This window comes from Palaemon carinicauda, chromosome 22 (assembly GCF_036898095.1).
Source record: "Palaemon carinicauda isolate YSFRI2023 chromosome 22, ASM3689809v2, whole genome shotgun sequence".
Taxonomy (NCBI): Eukaryota; Metazoa; Arthropoda; class Malacostraca; order Decapoda; family Palaemonidae; genus Palaemon; species Palaemon carinicauda.
The window spans coordinates 87,658,248-87,682,735 of record NC_090746.1 but is presented as its reverse complement, the minus strand read 5'-3'; the positions used below and the strand labels follow the sequence as shown (position 1 = coordinate 87,682,735).

General features: G+C 43.4%; 1 protein-coding gene across 5 annotated transcripts in view; it reads left to right on the top strand.

Annotated features, from left to right (window-relative positions):
• kto (kohtalo) overlaps positions 1–24,488 on the top strand; it is a 276,697-nt gene that overhangs the window by 151,591 nt on the left and 100,618 nt on the right. For all 5 annotated transcript variants that reach the window (XM_068346482.1, XM_068346481.1, XM_068346480.1 and 2 more), the window contains exons 27-28: positions 443–596; positions 16,573–16,671. In XM_068346482.1, coding sequence (XP_068202583.1) covers positions 443–596; positions 16,573–16,671 — 253 coding nt within the window. The remainder of the gene's footprint in view (positions 1–442; positions 597–16,572; positions 16,672–24,488) is intronic.

Genomic DNA, 24,488 nt, shown 5'->3' with positions numbered 1-24,488 from the left:
TGTATAGAGTGTAGATCATAATGTGTGGGAAAAATTATGGTAAATGAAGTTAACCTTAAAAAAATCAAATTTTGATAGTTATTTGGTCTTGGTTACTGATGCTTTCTATCCATATCTTTTCATTGACAGTTTTCTTTTACTACTTTTAATCCATTTTATTTCATATTTAAGGTGTCATTCTCATTGCAAAATAAAATTTGAAAAATGCATCCGAGATATTTCTTTTTATATCGCATAAAAAGTTATACACTGAGAAAACTTTCAACGGAGACCTGTCAGTTCTGAGAATTTTTTTTATATAATTTTACTGTCAATTTTTATGATACTTTCCTCTTATTTGGTGCTCCACAGCTAACTCATTATAAGTGGTTTGATTAACCTTAAGGTCTATTAAATTTCTAATCCCTAATGTTGGTGGTAATTTTTCTTTTTCTATTTACAGAAAAGATGCTGATAAGGCATCTCTAGCTGATTTTGCACGATATGCATTGCGACAGATATGTTCCCAGGAATGGGTGAGAGAGCGATGTCTAAAGATACCAGAGGAACTGTGCAGTGCTGAGAATTTACTTGATAGTACTCTCACACCTAGACAGGTTTGTTTCAATAACTTTAATTTAAGATGCATCTGATAGATTTTCAAAGATAATATTGATAGCCTGGTTCTGTAGTCTTTTTAATTGAGGTTGTTACAGTAGCCTTTTGTTCTGTGAAGCTGTAATATCTGATTTTTCAATATTTAACTTAGCCGGTGATTATAATAGCTGCAACTCTGTTGCTTGACAGAAAAACTCTACGGAAAAATTCGCCAGCAATCGCTACACAGGTAGGGGGTGTACTCAACAGCGCCATCTGTCGTTCAGATACCCAGTACTCATTGTAAACAAAGAACTCAATTTTCTCTCTGTCGGGCTACCGGCAAGACCTACTAATTCGCTGTTGCTAACTGGATTTGTTTTCACAACTATTTGGTGAAGTACACTATTCTAGTTTTGAGCTTTCGCTATGCAGGTGTTTTATCTTCATCTTAAAACTTGAACTCGTTTTGGATAGATTTAATTATGGTGACAAAGAGAGTATGGACTTTCTTTCACTTTTAAATGGCCGACCCTTCCCTTAGACGGAAGTGTGTTTAGGATTTTAGTAATTATCTTATCACGTTATAGATTTTCCTCTATATATTTTATATCTCTCCGCCTTTATTAGGCCTCTTCGATTAACTTTCCTTTTTTTATAAACATATAAAAATAAATTTTAATGCTTTGTTTATATAGACCTTTCCTGAGAGTAGGCGGTCCTAACTTGGAAACCGAAGTTAATCAACGTTGAGCCCTTTATATCGTCTTTAGCTTTTAAAGAGCTAAGGATTTAAAACTTTTTAAATGTAATATTTTATGAAAGAATTTCTTTGATAGTCTTCGTACTGTTTTCAAAGATGAACTAACGTTTAGTTTTTTATGCTACGCAGTTGTTGACGTTCAGGACGTTCAACATGCGCTCTATCGTTACGATAGAGAGAGAGTGTATCACGGTTTCACTTTGCAGTAAGAGTAAATCGATTCTGACATTTTGTTCATTCTTTCTTAGCTTAAATGTTTTAAATTCTAATTTATAGGAACTTTTTATTTGAAAAACCTTTCAGTTTTTTCCTTTAGTCAAATAACATGTTTTTTTTTTTTTTTGACGATATATAATTGGGCTCTTCTCTTAGGTGCGAAATCAAGAGAGAAAGAGAGAGAGAGATAGAGACGGAGGGAGAGAGAGGAGAGAAAACGTTCCGTTCAAGCGGGTAACGTTGTTCTCGTGTTACTCACGTCCCTAGTCGCTGTACGGGGAGGAAGGATAAAACGTTTTTAGGTTTTTATTCTCATCCCCAGGCTATGTGCGGTGAGAGATTGAAAACGTAGTTATATGAACTAGTGTTTAGTCTCTTTCCCAGCCACTGATTTTTCTTTTTATCTTAAAATATGTTTTCTGTTTTTTGCTGGTATTATGAGCTTGCATTATACGACTAATTTCGCAATTACTACCTTTTAATGAAGGGTAGAATTGCGTGTTTCAGGTAGAAATAAGTGCAAAACAGAAAATCGAAGTGATAAAGTGTTATGCGCAAAAGTGTTACAGTGTTACGTCCGAGGCGCAAAGTGTTACAGTGTTGCGTCCGAGGGTTCGTCTGTTCGTGCCTGTCGTTCACCTAGTCCGGGACCTCTTACATGCTCCCAAGCCCAGGGGAGAAGTAATGTCAAACGACTTATGGGTTCGAGAGGCCTTGACCAACGAACAGACGTTTTCCCTCTATGGTATCGGGTGTATCTTACCAAGATCTCCCCTACCATAAGACGAGAGAGACGTTGTTTCTCCTCGCCATCCGTAGGCTTTTCGCATAAGAAACCTGTCACAAGGTTTCGAAGCCCTTAAGCGAAAGTCAGTCCTTTCAGGACAGGTCCAGCGTCCTGGTTACAGCCATTAGGACAGCTCTGACCCTATGCAGTCATCGGATAACTGCTCGCCGCCTAACAAAAGCGTAACACAGACTCCGAGAGTCTTTTTTTGTAGGCAAAGTGTTGCGGTCACAGACGTTACCCTCGTCTATTACCACAACCATTTCCGTTGATCCTTAAGGGGTTGTATGGCAAAACATGCAGTATATGCTTGCCTCCCTTATGGAAGACTATTCTGCCGATTAGTCCGTTGAGTCTAGCCGTTTATCTCATCGATATCCTGGCTTTCAGCCAACCTAACGTTCCTTTGTGCTTACTGTTGACGTTGGCGTAGCTTAGTCACGTCAGTCAGGTTGTTTAGAACCACACTCGATGCAGTCTCGTGTGGTTTTTCAGCCGCATTTGGACGTTAGGCCACTGGCTGATGCTCCTGTTGACGTTCAAGACGTTCACTAACAATCGGAGTTGACTTGTTTTGACGCTGTGCGTCAACCTCCGCATTCTAGAGTTGTTTTGACTGCTCAGTCTAGGCAGTCAAAGCAGTCTCGAGTGGACGCTGTGCGTCCTCACGCACCTGTTGTGGTTGACAGTTCAGTTGTTGACAGTTCACAGACTGTCAAGCAGTTACATGACGTTGCGTTCTGGTCCGCTACTAATGCACCAGTGAGAGACTCAGCTTTTATCGGACAAGGTTCCTGTAGATGAGGAAGTTGCTGTTCTCCCTCCTACTGATATTCCCTTGAGGACTCTGTCAGATGGAGAGGAGCCTAAAGCTGCTTAGCCTCCTATGGACTTTAATTAAATCATGATGATTTTTTTAAGGATCTTCGTCCGGATCTTTTTGTAACTGCTGCTCCTCGTTCGCCTAACATCAGAGCTTACACTAGGCCTAGCTACTTCGAAGCCGTTGTTTTTAAGCTAGTGCTCTCTCGCTCTCCTAGAGAGCGTTACGTTGGCTAGGCGACTGGTTTTTCACTAGGAGGAGTTTGGGGGATACAGCCTTTGCTTTCCCTTCTTTTAAACTGGTTTATAGAGCGAGAGTCTGATAGGACACGAGAGAAGTTCTCGGCTTGGGAGTTCATGCCTCTGCCCAGATAGACTTCTCAATTCTGGTAGACTCTCCTTGGCGCCTAGCCAGGAGACGCTCCAAGTTGTTTACAGGTCAACTTCACAGCTGTTGTCGAGCCTTTGAAGTTTTGCTGTACTATTATGTCACGCATAACAAGGCTTTCAGGGATGGTAAACGGTTCCGCCTCAGTCGCTAACCCCGTCTGTTGCCACACCTGCTCCCGTAGACCCTAAATGGGCTTTGCTGCAAGACATGCAGTCCAAGCTTGCGTCCTTGATAGAGGACTTAAATGCGGAGAAGAACCTTCTGGCCAACAACCTTCCAACCGGTCGGTTGTGCGCCCTGTTGACGCTGAGGTAACCTACTCGCGTCTGCCAGTTGAGGTGGTTCCTCCACCGATGCGACCCAGTGTGGGTTGCCAGCCGCACGTTGACGTTAAGCGACGCTCGGAGGTGGTTGTTGACGTTCAGGACGTTCAACAACCAGCAGAGGTGACTTGTTTTGACGCAGTGCGTCAACCTCAGCAACCTGGTAGGGTGTTGACTGCACAACCCAGACGGTCTAGACAGTCTCGAGTTGACGCTGTGCTTCCTCGCGCACCCATGGTTGTTGACAGTTCACAGACTGTGCAGCAGTTCCATGATATTGCGTCCGGCTCCGTCACGCATCCACCAGTGCGACCGAATTCAGCGAGCCAGACGTTGCCCACTCCGTTGCCGTTTCCTCATCAGTTTCGGATGAGGAACCCTCTGATGAGGACGTTGCTGAACAACAAGACGATCAGCCCCCAGCCCTGCTATCCATCCAGAAGATGCTGAAGAAGGAACGCTGCTCAGTCAGGCTGTGGATGAGTCTGGTAGGGACGCTGTCATCCGTGGATCAATTTGTGTCACTAGGAAGACTACACCTCCGTCCTCTTCAATACCATCTAGCTTTTCACTGGAAAAAGGACAAGACGCTAGAAGCGGTCTCGATCCCGGTTTCCGAAAAGATGAAGTCTTGTCTGACTTGGTGAAAGGACAATATCAACCTAAGAGAGGGTCTTCCCCTGGCTGTTCAGACTCCCAACCACGTTCTCTTCTCGGACGCATCGGACGTAGGCTGGGGTGCGACATTAGACGGTCGGGAATGCTCGGGAATATGGAACTCGAGTCAAAGGACAATGCATTTCAACTGCAAGGAGCTACTGGCAGTACGTCTGGCCTGGAAAAGCTTCAGGTCTCTCCTTCAAGGCAAAGTGGTGGAGGTGAACTCGGACAACACCACGGCTTTGGCGTACATCTCCAAGCAAGGAGGGACCTACTCTCTGACGTTGTACGAGATCGCAAGGGACCTCCTCACCTGGTCAAAAGGTCTAAACATATCACTAGTAACGAGGTTCATCCAAGGCAACTTGAATGTCATGGCAGATTGTCTCAGTCGGAAGGGACAAATAATTCCAACAGAATGGACCCTCCACAAGGATGTATGCAAGAGACTTTGGGCCACCTGGGGCCAGCCAACCATAGATCTCTTCGCAACCTCGATGACCAAGAGGCTCCCAATATTTTGCTCACCAATCCCGGACCCAACAGCAGTTCATATAGATGCCTTTCTCCTAGATTGGTCACATCTAGATCTATATGCATTCCCTCCGTTCAAGATTGTCAACAAGGTACTGCAGAAGTTCGCCTCTCACGAAGGGACAAGGTTGACGCTAGTTGCTCCCCTCTGGCCCGCGAGAGAATGGTTCACCGAGGTACTTCGATGGCTAGTAGACATTCCCAGAACACTTCCCCTAAGGGTGGACCTTCTACGTCAGCCACACGTAAAGAAAGTACACCAAGGCCTCCACGCTCTTCGTCTGACTGCCTTCAGACTATCGAAAGACTCTCGAGAGCTAGAGGCTTTTCGAAGGAGGCAGCCAGAGCGATTGCTAGAGCAAGGAGAACATCCACTCTTAGAGTCTACCAATCGAAGTGGGAAATCTTCCGAAACTGGTGCAAGTCAGTATCCGTATCCTCGACCAGTACCTCTGTAACTCAAATAGCTGACTTCCTCTTATATCTGAGGAAAGAACGATCTCTTTCAGCTCCCACTATCAAGGGTTACAGAAGCATGTTGGCATCAGTCTTCCGTCACAGAGGCTTAGATCTTTCCAACAATAAAGATCTACAGGACCTCCTTAAGTCTTTTGAGACCACGAAGGAGCGTCGTTTGGTTACACCTGGTTGGAATTTAGACGTGGTACTAAGATTCCTTATGTCAGACAGGTTCGAGCCGCTACAATCAGCCTCCCTGAAAGATCTCACCTTAAAGACACTTTTCCTGGTATGCTTAGCCACAGCTAAAAGAGTCAGTGAGATTCATGCCTTCAGCAAGAACATCGGATTCTCATCTGAAACGGCTACATGTTCTCTACAACTTGGTTTTCTAGCCAAAAACGAGCTGCCTTCTCGACCTTGGCCAAAATCGTTCGATATTCCAAGCTTATCGTATGGTTGGAAATGAACTAGAAAGAGTCTTATGCCCTGTAAGAGCTCTTAAGTTCTATTTAAAACGAACTAAACCTTTACGAGGCCCGTCTGAAGCTTTATGGTGTTCAGTTAAGAAACCATCTTTGCCTATGTCAAAGAATGCTTTATCCTATTTTATCAGACTGTTAATACGAGAAGCTCATTCCCATCTGAATGAGGAAGACCAAGCTTTGCTGAAGGTAAGGACACACGAAGTTAGAGCTGTCGCAACTTCCGTGGCCTTTAAACAAAATAGATCTCTGCGAAGTATAATCGACGCAACCTATTGGAAAAGCAAGTCAGTGTTCGCGTCTTTTTATCTTAAAGAATGTCCAGTCTCTTTACGAGAACTGCTACACTCTGGGACCATTCGTAGCAACGAGTGCAGTAGTGGGTGAGGGCTCAACCACTACAATTCCCTAATTCCATAACCTTTTTAATCTTTCTCTTGAAATGTTTTATTATTGTTTTTGGGTTGTCCGTAAGGCTAAGAAGCCTTTCGCATCCTAGTTGATTTGGCGGGTGGTCAAAGTCATTTCTTGAGAAGCGCCTAGATTAGAGGTTTTGATGAGGTCCTGTTGTATGGGTTGCAACCCTTGATACTTCAGCTCCTAGGGGTCGCTCAGCATCCTAAGAGGATCGCGAGGCTCCGTAAGGAAGACGTACTTAAAAAGGCAGAGTAATTGTTCAAGTCGACTTCCTTACCAGGTACCTATTTATTTTGTTTAGTTATTTTGATAACTTCTAAAATGAAATAAAAATTCTTAGCTCATATGATGTAAACATATTTTGCTGGTCTCTATCCACCCCCCTGGGTGTGAATCAGCTATTATAATCACCGGCTAAGTTAAATATTGAAAAATGTTATTTCGATAATAAAATAAATTTTTGAATATACTTACCCGGTGATTATAAATTAAAGGACCCTCCCTTCCTCCCCAATAGAGACACAGTGGACCGAGGAGAAAATTGAGTTCTTTGTTTACAATGAGTACTGGGTATCTGAACGACAGATGGCGCTGTTGAGTACACCCGCAACCTGTGTAGCGATCGCTGGCGAATTTTTCCGTAGAGTTTTTCTGTCGAGCAACAGAGTTGCAGCTATTATAATCACCGGGTAAGTATATTCAAAAATTTATTTTTCAATATTAATCTTACCCGATGATCATGTAGCTGCAACTCTGTTGCTCGACAGAAAAAACCTACGGTCGGGATACGCCAGCGATCGCTATACAGGTGGGGGTGTACAACAACAGCGCCATCTGTCGAGTAGGTACTCAGGTACTTCTTGTCAACAAGAACCAATTTTTCCTCTGTCGTGCCAATGGCAGGACCTACTAAATACGCCGTCCCTAACTGGATTTGTTTTCACAACGATTTGGTGAAGTACACTTTTCCAGTTTTGAGCTTTCGCTATGCAGGGGTTTTATCTTCATTTCAAACTTGAATTCGTTTTCGATAGATTTAATTATGGTGACGAAGAGAGTATGGACTCTCTTTCACTTTTAAATGGCCGACCCTTCCCTTAGACGGAAGTGTGTTTAGGTTTTTGGTAATTTTGCTTAACAAGTTATAGATCTATTTATTTTATATCTCTCCGCCTTGATAGGCCTCTTCGATTAACTTTCCATTTATTATAAACTTATAAAAAATTAATTTTTATGTTTGTTTATATGCGACCTTTCCTAATAGTAGGCGGTCCTTACTTGGAACCGAAGTTAATTAACATTGAGCCCGTCATATCGTATTTAACCTTTTAAGAATTTAATACTTTTTAATTTTAATGTTTTATGAAAGAATTTCTTTGATAGTCTCGTACTGTTTTCAAAGATGAACTAACGTTTAGTTTTTTAGTCTCCGCAGTTGTTGACGTTCAGAACGTTCAACATGCGCTCTATCGTTACGATAGAGAGAGAGTGTTTCACGGTTTCACGTTGCAGTAAGAGTAAACCGATTCTAGCGTTTCGTTCATTCTTTCTTAGCTTAAATGGTTTAAATTCTATTTTAAAGGAACTTTTATTTGGGAAACCTTTCAGTTTTTTCCTTTTAGCAATAACATGTTTTAACGATATATAATTGGGCTCTTCTCTCAGGTGCTAAGTCAAGAGGAAGAGAGAGAGAGATAGAGACGGAGGGAGAGAGAGGAGAATAAACGTTTCGTTCAAGCGGGTAACGTTGTTCTCGTTTTTTTACTCTTCTCCCTAGTCGCTGTAGAGGAAGAAGGTAAAACGTTTCTAGAGTTTTATTCTTGTTCCCAGGCTTTAGGCGGTGAGAGATTGTAAACGTAGTTTATTTGATCTAGTGTTTAGTCTCTTTTCCAGCCACTGAATTCGTTTTTTACTCTTCTCCCTAGTCGCTGTAGGGGAAGAAGGTAAAACGTTTCTAGAGTTTTATTCTTGTTCCCAGGCTTTATGCGGTGAGAGATTGTAAACGTAGTTTATTTGATCTAGTGTTTAGTCTCTTTTCCAGCCACTGAATTCTTTATCTTTATTTATGTTTTTCTGTTGCATTGTAAAACTGTTTTCGCAATTACTACCTTTTAATGAAGGATAGGATTGCGTGTTTCAGGTAGAAATCAGTTAAAGTTTCGATTTCAGTGAAATAGTGCAAACAGAAAATCAAAAGTGATAAAGTGATATGCGCAAAGTGTTACAGTGTTGCGTCCGAGGGTTCGTCTGTTCGTGCCAGTTGTTCACCTAGTCCGGGACCTCTTACAAGCTCCCAAGCCCAGGGGAGAAGTAATGTCGAACGACTTATGGGTTCCACAGGCCTTGATCGACGAACAGACGTTTTTCCCTCCGTGGTTTCGGGCGTATCTACACACGTTGCCGACGTGAGATCGCCCCACCCACACAAAGACGAGAGAGCCCATTTATTCCTCGTCTGCGGAAGAGGTTTCTCGTAGAAACCATGGACCAAATCTTGCAGCTTTTTAGTGCAAGTCGGTCCCTTCCGCGCAAGTCCAACGGCCTAGGTGTAGCCACTGGGTCAGTTCGGACTCGCTGCAGTCATCCGACGACTGCACACCTCCCAAGAGAGGCAAGGTGGTACCGCAACAGGCAGTAACTCCGTCTGTTGCCGCACCAGCTGTTTTAGACCCTCAGTCACAACGGACAGTAGCTCCGTTTGTTGCCGTTTTTTGTAGACCCTAAGTGGTCTTTACTGCAGTCTATGCAGACTCAGTTAGCTGCGGTTATGCAGGAGTTTCGTGCGGAGAAGGTTTACACTGCTCTCGTTAGCCTACAACCTACCACGGTTGTGCGCCCAGCTCACGCTGAGGCTGCCTGCTCCCACACTCCGGCTGCGGAGAGCTCCACCTCCGATGCGCAATCAACCCTGCCAGACGCATGTTAACGTTAGCCCACATGCGGCTCCCTCCGTTACCATGCGTGAGCTACCGCATCAGCAGTGGGAAGGTGGAGTCAAGCTGCCGTGTTTTGACGCGATGCGTTAGTTTCCGCAACCCACGGCAGTCCCCACCACGCACCACCACTCCGCTTTGGTTGTTGCCTGCTCCCACACTCCGACTGCGGAGAAGGTTGACGATGCACCCGTTTGCCTACAACCTGCCACGGTTGTGCGCCCAGCATGGCTTCCTGCTCCCACACTCTTGTTGTGAGAGCTCCTCCACCCATGCGCAGTCTACCCTGCCAGACGCATGCTGACTCCCACAGACACACGGAGCACTCCGTTGCCGTGCGTGAGCTACCACAAGCTGCCGTGTTTTGACACGGTGTGTCAGCCTCCGCAACCCACTGTGGTTACCGCCACTCGCCCGCAGCAGACTAGTCAGTCAGGAGTTGAGGCTTCCCCACACAGCTTTGGTTGTTGCCAGCTCACAGACTGTCAAGCAGTTACATGATTGGCCTTCTGGTCTGCTACTAATGCACCAGTGCTGTATGTCCTCACGCACCTGTTGTGGTTGACAGTTCAGTTTTTGACAGTTCACAGACTGTCAAGCAGTTACATAACGTTGCCTTCTGGTCTGCTGCTTAGGCACCAGTGAGACCCTCACTGAGATAACCTAGCTTTTCTCGTACATGGTTCCTGTAGATGAGAAAGTGCTGTTCTCCCTCCTTCTGATATTCCTTTGAGGACTCTGTCATTTGGAGAGGAGCCTTAAGCTGCTTAGCCTCCTATGGACTTTAATTAAAGCATAAGAAGGCTTCCAGGGATGGTAAATGGTTCCGCTTCGGTCGCTAACCCCGTCTGTTGCCACACCTGCTCCCATAGACCCTAATGGGCTTTGTTGCAAGACATGCAGTCCAAGCTTGTGTCCTTGATAGAGGATTTTTTACGGAGAAGAACCTCCTAGCCAACAACCTTCCTACCGGTTGGTTGTACGCCCTGTTGACGCTGAGGTATCCTACTCACGTCCGCCAGTTGAGGTGGTTCCTCCTCCGGTGCGACCCAGTGTGGGTTGCCAGTCGCACGTTGACGTTAAGCGACTCTCGGAGGTGGTTGTGGACGTTCAGTGTGTCACTAGAAAGACGTTCAACAACCAGCAGAGGTGACTTGTTGTGACGCAGTGGGGCAACCTCAGCAACCCGGTAGGGGGTTGACTGCACAACCCAGACAGTCTAGACAGTTTCGGGTTGACACTGTTCTTCCTCGCGTCCCCATGGTTGACAGTTCACAGACTGTGCAGCAGTACCATGATCTTGTGTCCGGCTCCGTCACGCATCCACCAGGGCGACCGGATTCAGCGAGTCAGACGTTGCCCACTCTGTTGCCGTTTCCTCATCAGTTTCAGATGAGGAACCCTCTGATGAGGATATTGCTGAACAAGACGATCAACCCCCAGCCCTGTTATCCATCCAGAAGATGCTGAAGAAGGAACACTGCCCTGTCAGGCTGTGGATGAGTCTGGTTAGGACACTGTCATCCGTGGTTCAATTTGTGTCACTTGGAAGACTACACCTCCGTCCTCTTCTGTATCATCTAGCTTTTCACTGGAAAAGGACAAGACGCTAGAAGCGGTCTCGATCCCGGTTTCCGGAAAGATAAAGTCTGGTCTGACTTGGTGAAAGGACTTTATCAACCTTTGAAAGGGTCTTCCCCTGACTGTTCAGACTCCCAACCACGTTCTCTTCTCGGACGCATCGGACGTAGGCTGGGGTGCGACATTAGGCGGTAGGGAATGCTCGGGATTATGGAACTTGAGTCAAAGGACAATGCATTTCAACTGCAAGAAGCTACTGGCAGTACGTCTGACCTGGGAAAGCTTCAGGTCTCTCCTTCAAGGCAAAGTGGTGGAGGTGAACACGGACAACACCCTGCTTTGACGTACATCTCCAAGCAAGGAGGGACCTACTCTCTGACATGGTACGAGTTCGCAAGAGACCTCCTCTCCTGTTCAACAGGTCTAGACTTTTCACTAGTAACGAGGTTCATCCAAGGCAACTTGAATGTCATAGCAGATTGTCTCAGTAGGAAGGGACTAATAATTCCAACATATTGGACCCTCCACAAGGATGTATGCAAGAGACTTTGGGCCACCTGGGGCCAGCCAACCATAGATCTCTTCGCAACCTCGATGACCAAGAGGCTCCCAATACTTTGCTCACCTATCCCGTACCCAGCAGTAGTTCATATAGATGCCTTTCTTCTAGATTGGTCACATCTAGATCTATATGCATTCCCTCCGTTCTAGATTGTCAACAAGGTACTGCAGAAGTTCGCCTCTCACGAAGGGACAAAGTTGACGCTAGTTGCTTCCCTCTGGCCCGCGAGAGAATAACTCACCGAGGTATTTCGATGGCTAGTAGACGTTCCCAGAACACTTCCCCTAAGGGTGGACCTGCTACGTCTGCCACGCGTAAAGAAGGTACTCCAAGGCCTCCACGCTCTTCGTCTGACTGCCTTCAGACTATCGAAAGACTCTCGAGAACTAGAGGTTTTTCGAAGGAGGCAACCAGAGCGATTGCTAGAGCAAGGAAAACATCCACCCTTAGAGTCTACCAATTGAAGTGGGAAATCTTCCGAAACTGGTGCAAGTCAGTATCCGTATCCTCGACCAGTACCTCTGTAACTCAAATAGCTGACTTCCTCTTATATCTGAGGAAAGAACGATCTCTTTCAGCTCCCACTATCTAGGGTTACAGTAGCATGTTGGCATCAGTCTTCCGTCACAGAGGCTTAGATCTTTCCAGCAATAAAGATCTACAGGACCTCCTTAAGTCTTTTGAGACCACGAAGGAGCGTCGTTTGGTTACACCTGGTTGGAATTTAGACGTGGTTCTAAGATTCCTTATGTCAGACAGGTTCGAACCACTTCAATCAGCCTCCCTGAAAGATCTCACCTTTAAGACTCTTTTCCTGATATGCTTAACCACAGCTAAAAGAGTCAGTGAGATTCATGCCTTCAGCAGGAACATCGGATTCTCATCCGAAACGGCTACATGTCCTACAACTTGGTTTTCTAGCCAAACACGAGTTGCCTTCTCGGCCTTGACCAATATCGTTCGATATTCCAAACTTATCATATGGTTGGAAATGAACTAGAAAGAGTATTATGTCCTGTAAGAGCTCTTAAGTTCTATTTTAAAAACCTTTAAGAGGCCCGTCTGAAGCTTTATGGTGTTCAGTTAAGAATCCATCTTTGCCTATGTCAGAGAATTCTTTACCCTATTTTTATCAGACTGTTAATACGAGAAGCTCATTCCCTTCTGAATGAGGAAGACCAAGCTTGGCTGAAGGTAAGGACACACGAAGTTAGAGCTGTCACAACTTCCGTGGCCTTTGAACAAAATAGATCTCAGCAAAGTATATTCGACGCAACCTATTGGAAAAGCAAATCAGTGTTCGCGTCTTTTATCTTAAGAATGTCCAGTCTCTTTACGAGAACTGCTACACTCTGGGACCATTCGTAGCAACGAGTGCAGTGGTGGTGGGGGCTCCACCACTACAATTCCCTAATTCCAGAACCTTTTTAATCTTTCTCTTGAAATATTTTTGGGTTGTCCGGAAGGCTAAGAAGCCTTTCGCATCCTACTTGATTTGGCGGGTGGTCAAAATCATTTCTTGAGAAGCGCCTAGATTAGAGGTTTTGATGAGGACCTTTAGTATGGGTTGCAACCCTTCATACTTCAGCTCCTAGGAGTCGCTCAGCATCCTATGAGGATCGCGAGGCTCAGTAAGGAAGACGTACTTAAAAAGGCAGAGTAATTGTTCAAGTCGTCTTCCTTACCAGGTACTTATTTATTTTATGTTTGTTATTTTGAATAACTGTTAAAATGAAATACGGGATACTTAGCTTCTTATGTTAACATGTATGCTGGTCTCCACCCACCCCCCTGGGTGTGAATCAGCTACATGATCATCGGGTAAGATTAATATTGAAAAATGTTATTTTCCTTAGTAAAATAAATTTTTGAATATACTTACCCGATGATCATGAATTTAAGGACCCTCCCTTCCTCCCCATAGAGACCCAGTGGACCGAGGAGAAAATTGGTTCTTGTTGACAAGAAGTACCTGAGTACCTACTCGACAGATGGCGCTGTTGTTGTACACCCCCACCTGTATAGCGATCGCTGGCGTATCCCGACCGTAGGTTTTTTCTGTCGAGCAACAGAGTTGCAGCTACATGATCATCGGGTAAGTATATTCAAAAATTTATTTTACTAAGGAAAATAACATTTTATTATCAAAATAACATTTTTAATCAATAAGCAAAACTGGGTATGAAAATTCTAAGTACCGAGAGGGTAACAATATTTCTTACTTTGGGATATTTTATAGTAGTGAATCCTTTTGCACTGACCTACACAATAGTGCTAACTTGCTATGTGAATTTCATGGAACTGGTTAGATTCTTAAATGAAGTGTAAAATAGGGCCGTAAGAATGCTTTTTACTGAGAATACAGTAGGTAGTCTCAATGTGGTTAGATGTAGCATGGGTGAGTTTGGATGAATCACCTTAGAAATAGGATATCTGAGCAGATAGGCTTTGTATGGGGATATTCTTGGATACTCTGACAACGGACCACAGATCCATGAACAATTTTCTTTCTGGCTAGAATAGGGCTATTGGTATCATCTTGCTGTTTGAAGACATCTTGAACTTTTTTATCACACGCTGAATCATGCCAAACGGTGGAAATGCATAAAGATCCAAATTTGTCTTGTCATGTACCTTGGCACCTACATTTTATGCTAAGGGATCCAGAACAGGTGAACTAAAAACCTCTAATTACCTACAAAGAAGGAAATAAAAAATACTATAAGAGAAAGACCTGCAAAGTAGCAACAGACATAAATAAGTTATATCATCTCCTAAATGGTATAGTTGGAAATGTAAATGAAAAAAGCTACCAGAGGGGTACAGTGACAGGTAATTAGCAAATAGTTTTCTAGAATTCTTTAAAAACAAAATAGAAAATATAACTAGGTCATTTACAATCATTCAACATCAGATTAGAATATGTAATTCTTGAACAACTAATTAGTCACTTAGAAGAAATACAAGCTTTGCCAGACAACCAGTCTGCTTACAGAATATTATACTCTACGGAGATGCCTCCTATCTGTTCTATTGTTAATGATATGCTGGAAATGATGAATGAAAACAAGTGTGGTATTTTAATAATACTTGATCTTAGTGCTGCTATTGATAAAGTTGTGCCCGAACTACTACTAGATGATGTACGGTCGAGAATGTTGAAGATCTAGCTTTTGAATACCTAAAAGACTACTTAATTGACAGAAACTACTGTGTACAAGTTGGAAACTCTAATTCATCATATGAGCTATTAAACAGAGAGGTACCTCAGGGGAGTGTACTGTGCCTAGTCTTATTCTGTATCTAAACTATTGGTCTATTGATAGTACTACAGATGATACACAATTTTACTTTTCTATAAATGATGTACACTGCGCTACTGAAACTCTAAACCAAAATTTTACCAGTGTTAAGGAATGGAAGACAAACAACTAAAATTAAATAGAAATAAAGTAAGTTTAGGGTGGTCGGAAAGAAAAACGGCCAAAGAAACTTGGGTGATATTCAAATAAACGTCACTACGTTGCCCTGATATATAGTAAGGTTTGCGATCTAGGAGTATCTCTTGACTGTAACTTGTCTTTCAATCCCCAAATAAATAATGTAGTAAAAACTGCTGGCTATCATCTTAAAAAGATTGCTTTTATAAAGAAGTACCTGGATGAACATTCTGTAAAGAAACATGATAAACTGTGTTATTACCAAGATTGTCTACTTTAACTCTATCTACCACAATTTACCAAAGGTGCAACTCAAGAAACTACAAAATATAATAAACAGAGGAGCAAGACTGATAAGAATTGTCCCACCCCGAGAAAGGATCCCGCCTACACTAATTGATTTACACTGGCTGCCTATTAAAGCAAGAGTCGAGTCAAAAATATGTGCAATAACCCCTTAAGTTATCAGAACCGGATGTCCAAAATATCTAAGATACTTGCCACATATTGAGCAGCTAACAAATCGTGTTGACATGGGAATAGTTAGAGATGATTTCAAATTATTGGAAGCTAGATATATGTCTACTGTATGCGGCCCCGAGACTATACAATAAGCTCCCGCTAGACATCCTAAAGACTGAAGATATCAAGGCTTTCAAGAGGAAACTGAAGACTTTCTTGTTCTTTTAAGTGCTTCGATAGTGTGGATTTGACAATAAACGAGCAATGTGGTGTGAAATGCTGAATGGCTTGAAGTGCATATAATAAAATGACTTTTAAGGTCCTATAGAGAGTAGGGTTCCCTGCATTATGGGACCAGAAAAGCAAGCCTTAAAATAAAGCAAGAAAGAAAATAAAAACATTACAAGCATCCAAGAGATGTCTATTGAAAAAGAATTGTGATTTACACAATGTTATGATTGAACTAAGATGAAGGTCTTTGTTATGTTCTGTGAAGTTTGGATGCATTAGAAAAGTGGGCAGGTGGTTTGTCAGACGTTTTATAAAGTAAATGGCAAAGCACTGTAATTGATTACATGGCATAAACCTAACATTTTTCTATTATTGGCTATTAAGGTCATACATTCAAACATCTACTGAAGCACATAGTTGCCCACGCTTTATATCACAATACTGAAACTATACTAAAAGCTTATATCAAATCTGGAAAAAAGTGTTCCTGATTAAGCTAAATCTAATAAGCACTCTTAAGGAAAATCTAAATTGGAATCAAGAACCATGAAGTATACTTCCGAATGCTCACTGGCTTTCTTCAAACATTGCTCATTGCCACACATCATCATGTGGGGGAAATTCAATATGGGGGAGATAGACCATGGAAGAGGAAATAAATGGTAAATTTGGAATTTATAAGATGGAAATTATCAATTAGCTAGCTTCGAGTAAGAATAAATATGAACATCAGGTGAGATTCATATAAATGGTAGATGTTTGGGCATCTACAATAGGCCTATTATGAAAGGACTACCTGGTGTTTTTCAAGTTTAGACAAACTTTAGTTTCTTTGTACATAATTATAATTAAATTTACAATAACCAGCTTTAAGTAAAATATTGTAATATTGCAGGTATAACTAGTCATTTGTTGGTATTTGGTTTTCAGGCTCAACGATTACTGCATCAGATCTGTCACCCAGATTCCCCAAATACTCACAATGACACATCACAAGATCAGCGGACTGTTATATCTCACATACTTCAGGTAAGAGTTCATGAAATGGAATATATGTAAGAAATTAGTTTACTGTTTCTGAAGTGAGGAAAAATACTTCATGTACATTATTTTTTATTTTTATTTTTTGCCCATAATTTTTCTATTTTACCCAAATTTTTCTTTGTAACAAATATAATTAGCAGTGTAGCATATTATTTATTGTAAAGATAATTGCATTAAATGCATTGGAGAGGTATACATTTAATAGAGGACACTATGCTAATGTATTCAAATCTTGTGTTGTTAAATATTGAGGAGCCTTCATCAGTGAAAATTTCATCACCAGGTGTGATTAATGCATCTGCTTTGTTGAAGGATTATGGACTAAAGAAAATACATACATTTTTTTCTAGTTCCAGTAATTAATCTTCTACCCTATTGTGGGTTGAGCCATTTCCGCTGGCCTCACAAGAGTATCTTTTGATATGTTATTAACTTCTGAAATGATTAAAGCTTCTGCTGCTACTTCACAAAGAGGGCATCACCTACAGGGTGCCTTTCATGCCACACAATAAATGATACATTACTAAAGATTCTTTGCTACTTTATTTTCTGGTATTTAGGTTTCATGTGTTTCCACTGGTCTCTTCTTTACTAGCTGTCCACCTTTAGACTGGCATTGCTCCAAATATATTGCATTAAATTATTTTAGTTTCTAATGGTATATGATGATGATGCTTACTGACAGGTTTTAAAAGAATTCATTAGAAATATTTAGCATTCAACATTTCCGAATGGTATCTGTGGGGGAAGGTTCGACATTAATCAATAAATTAAAAAAATGATCTTATAATAACTGTATAGTAAATTATCTCTAATTGAGTGCTAGACTCTTTAAATGTTAGGTGCATGTGTCATAGACAAAATTTGGGCGTAGTTTAAACATGAAACAGCAAGGAACAGTCTTTTTGGGTGAGCCACATGAGAATCTAGAAATGTGATTTAGTAATCTTGTGAAACTAGAGTGATCACCTTGACATGCATTCTACAAACAATTTTGAAATGAATTGGAAAAAAGAGAGACTTCATAGAGATTGTGGTATGGGCATGCATTAACAGGTTAGTGAGGCTCTCCTTTTATATTTTCCATATTTTATTTGTTTAGGATATTGGTTTGAGTAAAGTAAAGAAAGATATTGACTAGATTTGTGAGGCATAGATTTTTGGATGAAGTTATTTATGTATCACCTTTCCTCTGCCTAGGAAGTTTATTAATCAGCTTCTATTCAGAAGTAAGAAATGAATATGAATTTTAAACCAAAATCTATCTACTCTATAATCACCTCTAGACAAGATTAATTTTAGTAACCCCAATAATGTGATATGTACACAACTTCAGTGATCGAGTAGTTTACAATCATCATGGGCAAAATCATTTGATACTATCCAAAACTAATATTCCCTTCTCATTAACTAGATAATTCTTTGGCAGCTTAATATGGAGGAGGGAGAGTATGGCTTGGGGGGGGGGGTATTTTCTATCCAATTTCTCTTCCTTTTGTTTTGTTAACCCTTTTACCCCCAAAGGACATACTGGTACGTTTCACAAAAGCCATCCCTTTACCCCCATGGACGTACCGGTACGTCCTTGCAAAAAAATGCTATAAAAATTTTTTTTTTCATATTTTTGATATTTTTTTTGAGAAAATTCAGGCATTTTCCAAGAGAATGAGACCAACCTGACCTCTGTATGACAAAAATTAAGGCTGTTAGAGCAATTTAAAAAAAATATACTGCAAAATGTGCTGGGAAAAAAATAACCCCCTGGGGGTTAAGGGTTGGAAATTTCCAAATAGCCTTGGGGTAAAAGGGTTAAAGTTTTTTTAGTTTATATAGGAATTATTTATTTTAATGTTTTTACTGTTCTTGAAAATTTGTTTTTCAATATTAATCTTACCCGATGATCATGTAGCTGTCAACTCTGTTGCCCGACAGAAATCTACGGTCGGGATACGCCAGCGATCGCTATACAGGTGGGGGTGTACACAACAGCGCCATCTGTGAGCAGGTACTCAAGTACTTCTTGTCAACAAGAACTCAATTTTTCCTCTGTCGTGCCTCCGGCTAGACCTACTTGGATACGCTGTTAATTCTGGAGTTATTGTTCACGATTTGGTGATGTATTTGCTCTAGAGTTTAGCCTTCGCTATTCAGGAAGCTTTATCATTAGCTTAGCAAGCTTTTGGAATTAATTTGATTTAATTATGGTGACGAAGAGAGTATGGGCTCTCTTTCACTTTTAAATGGCCGACCCTTCCCTTAGACGGAAGTGTTGGTGTCGAAGAGAGTATAGACTCTCTTTCATTTTTTTTTTATTTTATATCTCTCCGCCATTTATAGGCCTCTTCGATTAACTTTCCTTTTATTATAAACTTATAAAAATTATTTTTTTTATGTTTGTTTATATGCGACCTTTCCTAATAGTAGGCGGTCCTTACTTGGAACCGAAGTTAATTTACATTGAGCTCGTCATATCGTTTTTCCTGTTAAGAATTTATGCTATTTTAATTTTAATGTTTTTGAAAGAATTTCTTTGATAAGTCTCGTACTGTTTTCAAAGTTGAACTAACGTTTTGTTTAGTCTCCGCAGTTGTTGACGTTCAGAACGTTCAACTTGCGCTCTATCGTTACGATAGAGAGAGAGTATTTCACGGTTTCACGTTGCAGTAAGAGTAAACCGATTCTAGCGTTTCGTTCATTCTTTCTTAGCTTAAATGGTTTTAATTCTATAAAGGAACTTTTTATTTGGGAAACCTTTCAGTTTTTTTCCTTTAACAAATAATATGTTTTAACGATATATATAATTGGGCTCATCTCTCAGGTTCTAAGTCTAGAGAGAGAGAGAGAGAGATAGAGACGGAGGGAGAGAGAGGAGGATAAACGTTTCGTTCAAGCGGGTAACGTTGTTCTCCTTTTTTTTGCTCTTCTCTCTAGTCGATATAGGGGAAGAAGGTAAAACGTTTCTAGAGTTTTATTCTTGTTCCCAGGCTTTATGCGGTGAGAGATTTTAAACGTAGTTTATTTGATCTAGTGTTTAGTCTCTTTTCCAGCCACTGAATTCTTTATCTTTCATTATGTTTTTCTGTTACATTGTAATACTGTTTTCGCAATTACTACCTTTTAATGAAGGATAGGATTGCGTGTTTCAGGTACAAACCACTTAAAGTTTCGAGTTCAGTGAAATAAGTGCAAACAGAAAATCAAAAGTGATAAAGTGATATGCGCAAAGTGTTACAGTGTTGCGTTCGAGGGTTCGTCTGTTCGTGCCAGTTGTTCACCTAGTCCGATACCTCTTACAAGCTCCCAAGCCCAGGGGAGAAGTAATGTCGAAGGACTTATGGGTTCCTCAGGCCTTGATTGACGAACAGACGTTTCCCTCCGTGGTTTCGGGTGTATCTACACACGTTGCCGACGTGATCACCCCACCCACACAAAGACGAGAGAGCCCATTTATTCCTCGTCTGCGGAAGAGGTTTCTCGCAGAAACCATGGACCAAATCTTGCAGCTTTTAAGTGCAAGTCGGTCCCTTCCGCGCAAGTCCAACGGCCTAGGTGTAGCCACTGGGTCAGTTCGGACTCGCTGCAGTACGACAACTGCACACCTCCTAAGAGAGGCTAGGTGGTACCGCAACAGGCAGTAACTCCGTCTGTTGCCGCACCAGCTGTTTTAGACCCTCAGTCACAACGGACAGTAGCTCCGTTTGTTGTTGTCTTTCATAGACCCTAGTGGTCCATGCTGCAGACTATACAGTCTCAGCTTGCTCCTTCATGCAGGAGTATCATGCTGGAAGGTTGACAATGCAGCCTGTTAACCTACAACCCGCCGAGGTTGTGCGCTCAGCAGATACTGCGGCTGCCTGCTCCCACCCTCCACCTGTGAGAGCTCCACCACCGATGCGCAGTCCACCCTGCCAGACGCATGTTCTTGCTGCACCATCTGCTAACATGCGTGAGCTACCGCATCAGCAGTGGGAAGGTTCTGTAGAGCTGCCGGGTTCCAGTACTATGCGGCTTTCTCCGCAGCCCATGCAGCATGCTCTGCATACCTTACAGCATGCTCTGCATACCTTACAGCATGCTCTGCATACCTTACAGCATGCTCTGCATACCTTACAGCATGCTCTGCATTCCTTACAGCATGCTCTGCATACCTTACAGCATGATCTGCATACCTTACAGCATGCTCTGCATACCTTACAGCATGCTCTGCATACCATACCGCATGCTCCTCAACCCATCGCAGCCCCTCCCACGCACCAGCACTCTGCTTTTGTTGTTGCCAGCTCCCACACTCCGACTGCGGAGAAGGTTGACGATGCACCCGTGGGCCTACACCTCCCACGGTTGTGCGCCCGGCATGGCTTCCTGCTCTCACACTCTTGTTGTGAGAGCTCCTCCACCCATGCACAGTCAACCCTGCCAGATGTATGATGACTCCCACACACAGAGCACTCCGTTGCCGTGCGGGAGCTACCACAAGCTGCCGTGTTTTGACACGGTGTGTCAGCCTCCGCAACACACTGTGGTTACCGCCACTCGCCAGCAGCAAACTAGTCAGGCAGGAGTTGAGGCTTCCCCACACAACTTTGGTTGTTGCCAACTCACAAACTGTCATGCAGTTACATGACGTTGCCTTCTGGTCTGCTACTTATACACCAGTGCTGTATGTCCTCACGCTCCTGTTGTGGTTGACAGTTCAGTTTTTGACAGTTCACAGACTGTCAAGCAGTTTCATACGTTGCCTTCTTTTCTGCTGCTTTTGCACCAGTGAAACCCTCACTGAGAGAACTTAGCTTTTCTCGGATATGGTTCCTGTAGATGAGAAAGTGCTGTTCTCCCTCCTTCTGATATTCCCTTGAGGACTCTGTCATTTGGAGAGGAGCCTTAAGCTGCTTAGCCTCCTATGGACTTTTATTTAAGCATAACATGCTTCCAGGGAGGGTAAATGGTTCCGCTTCAGTCGCTAACCCCGTCTGTTGCCACACCTGCTCCCATAGACCTTGAGCTTTGTTGCAAGACATGCAGTCCAAGCTTAGTCCTTGATAGAGGATTTTTTTACGGAGTCAGTGTGTCACTGGGAAGACGTTCAACAACCAGCAGAGGTGACTTGTTGTGACGCAGTGCGGCAACCTCAGCAACCCGATAAGGAGTTGTCTGTACTACCCAGACAGTCTAGACAGTTTCGGGTTGTCGCTGTACTTCCTCGCTTCCCCATGGTTGACAGTTCACAGACTGTGCAGCAGTACCATGATCTTGTGTCCGGCTCCGTCAGACGACTGGCTTTTAAGAGCTCCCACAAGTCGTCGCTGTCTGGAGAATCTCAGATGGACTATGGATCTGACCAAGGAACTGGGCCTCCTGGTCAATTTAGAGAAGTCCCAGCTCGTCCCATCCCAGACCATTGTCTACCTGGGTATGGAGATTCAGAGTCGAGCTTTTCGGGCTTTTCCGTCGGCCCCAAGGATCAACCAAGCCCTAGAATGCATCCAGAGCATGCTGAGAAGGAACCGATGCTCAGTCAGGCAGTGGATGAGTCTAACAGGGACACTTTCATCGCTGGCCCTGTTCATCGAGTTAGGGAGACTCCACCTCCGCCCCCTTCAGTATCATCTAGCTGCTCACTGGATAAAGGACATGACGCTAGAGACGGTCTCAGTTCCTGTTTCCGAAGAGATGAGGTCTACTCTAACGTGGTGGAAGAACAGCTTTCTTCTCAAGGAAGGTCTACCTTTGGCTGTTCAGAACCCCGACCGCCGTCTCTTCTCGGACGCATCAGACACGGGCTGGGGTGCGACATTGGACGGACAGGAATGCTCGGGAACATGGAATCAGGAGCAAAGGACACTTCACATCAATTGCAAGGAGTTGTTGGCGGTTCATCTGGCCTTGATAAACTTCAAGTCCCTCCAGCTAAACAAGGTGGTGGAGGTGAACTCCGACAACACCACAGCCTTGGCTTACATCTCCAAGCAGGGAGGGACTCATTCGAGGAAGTTGTTCGAGATCGCAAGGGACCTCCTCATCTGGTCAAAAGATCGAAAGCTCACGCTGGTAACGAGGTTCATTCAGGGCGATATGAATGTCATGGCAGATCGCCTCAGCCGGAAGGGTCAGGTCATCCCCACAGAGTGGACCCTTCACAAGAATGTTTGCAGCAGACTTTGGGCCCTGTGGGGTCAGCCAACCATAGATCTGTTCGCTACCTCGATGACCTAGAGGCTCCCGTTGTATTGTTCTCCGATTCCAGACCCAGCAGCAGTTCACGTGGATGCTTTTCTGCTGGATTGGTCCCATCTCGACCTGTATGCATTCCCGCCGTTCAAGATTGTCAACAGGGTACTTCAGAAGTTCGCCTCTCACAAAGGGACACGGCTGACGTTGGTTGCTCCCCTCTGGCCCGCGAGAGAATGGTTCACAGAGGTACTGCAATGGCTGGTCGACATTCCCAGGACTCTTCCTCTAAGAGTGGACCTTCTACGTCAACCTCACGTAAAGAAGGTACACCCAAACCTCCACGCTCTTCGTCTGACTGCCTTCAGACTATCGAAAGACTCTCAAGAGCTAGAGGCTTTTCGAAGGAGGCAGCCAGAGCGATTGCCAGAGCAAGGAGGACATCCACTCTCAGAGTCTATCAGTCTAAATGGGAAGTCTTCCGAAGCTGGTGCAAGGCCAATGCAGTTTCCTCAACCAGTACCACTGTAACCCAGATTGCTGACTTCCTGTTACATCTAAGGAACGTAAGATCCCTTTCAGCTCCTACGGTCAAGGGTTACAGAAGTATGTTGGCAGCGGTTTTCCGCCACAGAGGCTTGGATCTTTCCACCAACAAAGATCTACAGGACCTCCTTAGGTCTTTTGAGACCTCAAAGGAACGTCGGTTGTCCACTCCAGGCTGGAATCTAGACGTGGTCCTAAGGTTCCTTATGTCATCAAGATTTGAACCTCTCCAATCAGCCTCTTTTAAGGACCTCACATTAAAAACTCTTTTCCTCGTGTGCTTGGCAACAGCTAAAAGAGTAAGTGAGATCCACGCCTTCAGCAGGAACATAGTTTTCACATCTGAAACGGCTACATGTTCCTTGCAGCTCGGTTTTTTGCTAAAAACGAGCTTCCTTCACGTCCTTGGCCTAAGTCGTTCGAGATCCCAAGCCTGTCCAACTTGGTGGGGAACGAACTGGAGAGAGTACTTTGCCCAGTTAGAGCTCTTAGGTACTATCTAAAAAGGTCAAAACCTTTACGAGGACAATCAGAAGCCTTATGGTGTGCTATCAAGAAGCCTTCTCTTCCAATGTCTAAGAACTCAGTTTCTTACTACATCAGGCTTCTGATTAGGGAAGCACATTCTCATCTGAAGGAAGAAGACCTTGCTTTGCTGAAGGTAAGGACACATGAAGTGAGAGCTGTGGCTACTTCAGTGGCCTTCAAACAGAACCGTTCTCTGCAGAGTGTTATGGATGCAACCTATTGGAGAAGCAAGTCAGTGTTCGCATCATTCTATCTCAAAGATGTCCAGTCTCTTTACGAGAACTGCTACACCCTGGGACCATTCGTAGCAGCGAGTGCAGTAGTAGGTGAGGGCTCAGCCACTACATTCCCATAATCCCATAACCTTTTTAACCTTTCTCTTGAATACTTTTTATGGGTTGTACGGTCGGCTAAGAAGCCTTCCGCATCCTTGTTGATTTGGCGGGTGGTCAATTCTTTCTTGAGAAGCGCCGAGGTTAGAGGTTGTGATGAGGTCCTTTAGTATGGGTTGCAGCCCTTTATACTTCAGCACCTAAGAGTCGTTCAGCATCCTAAGAGGA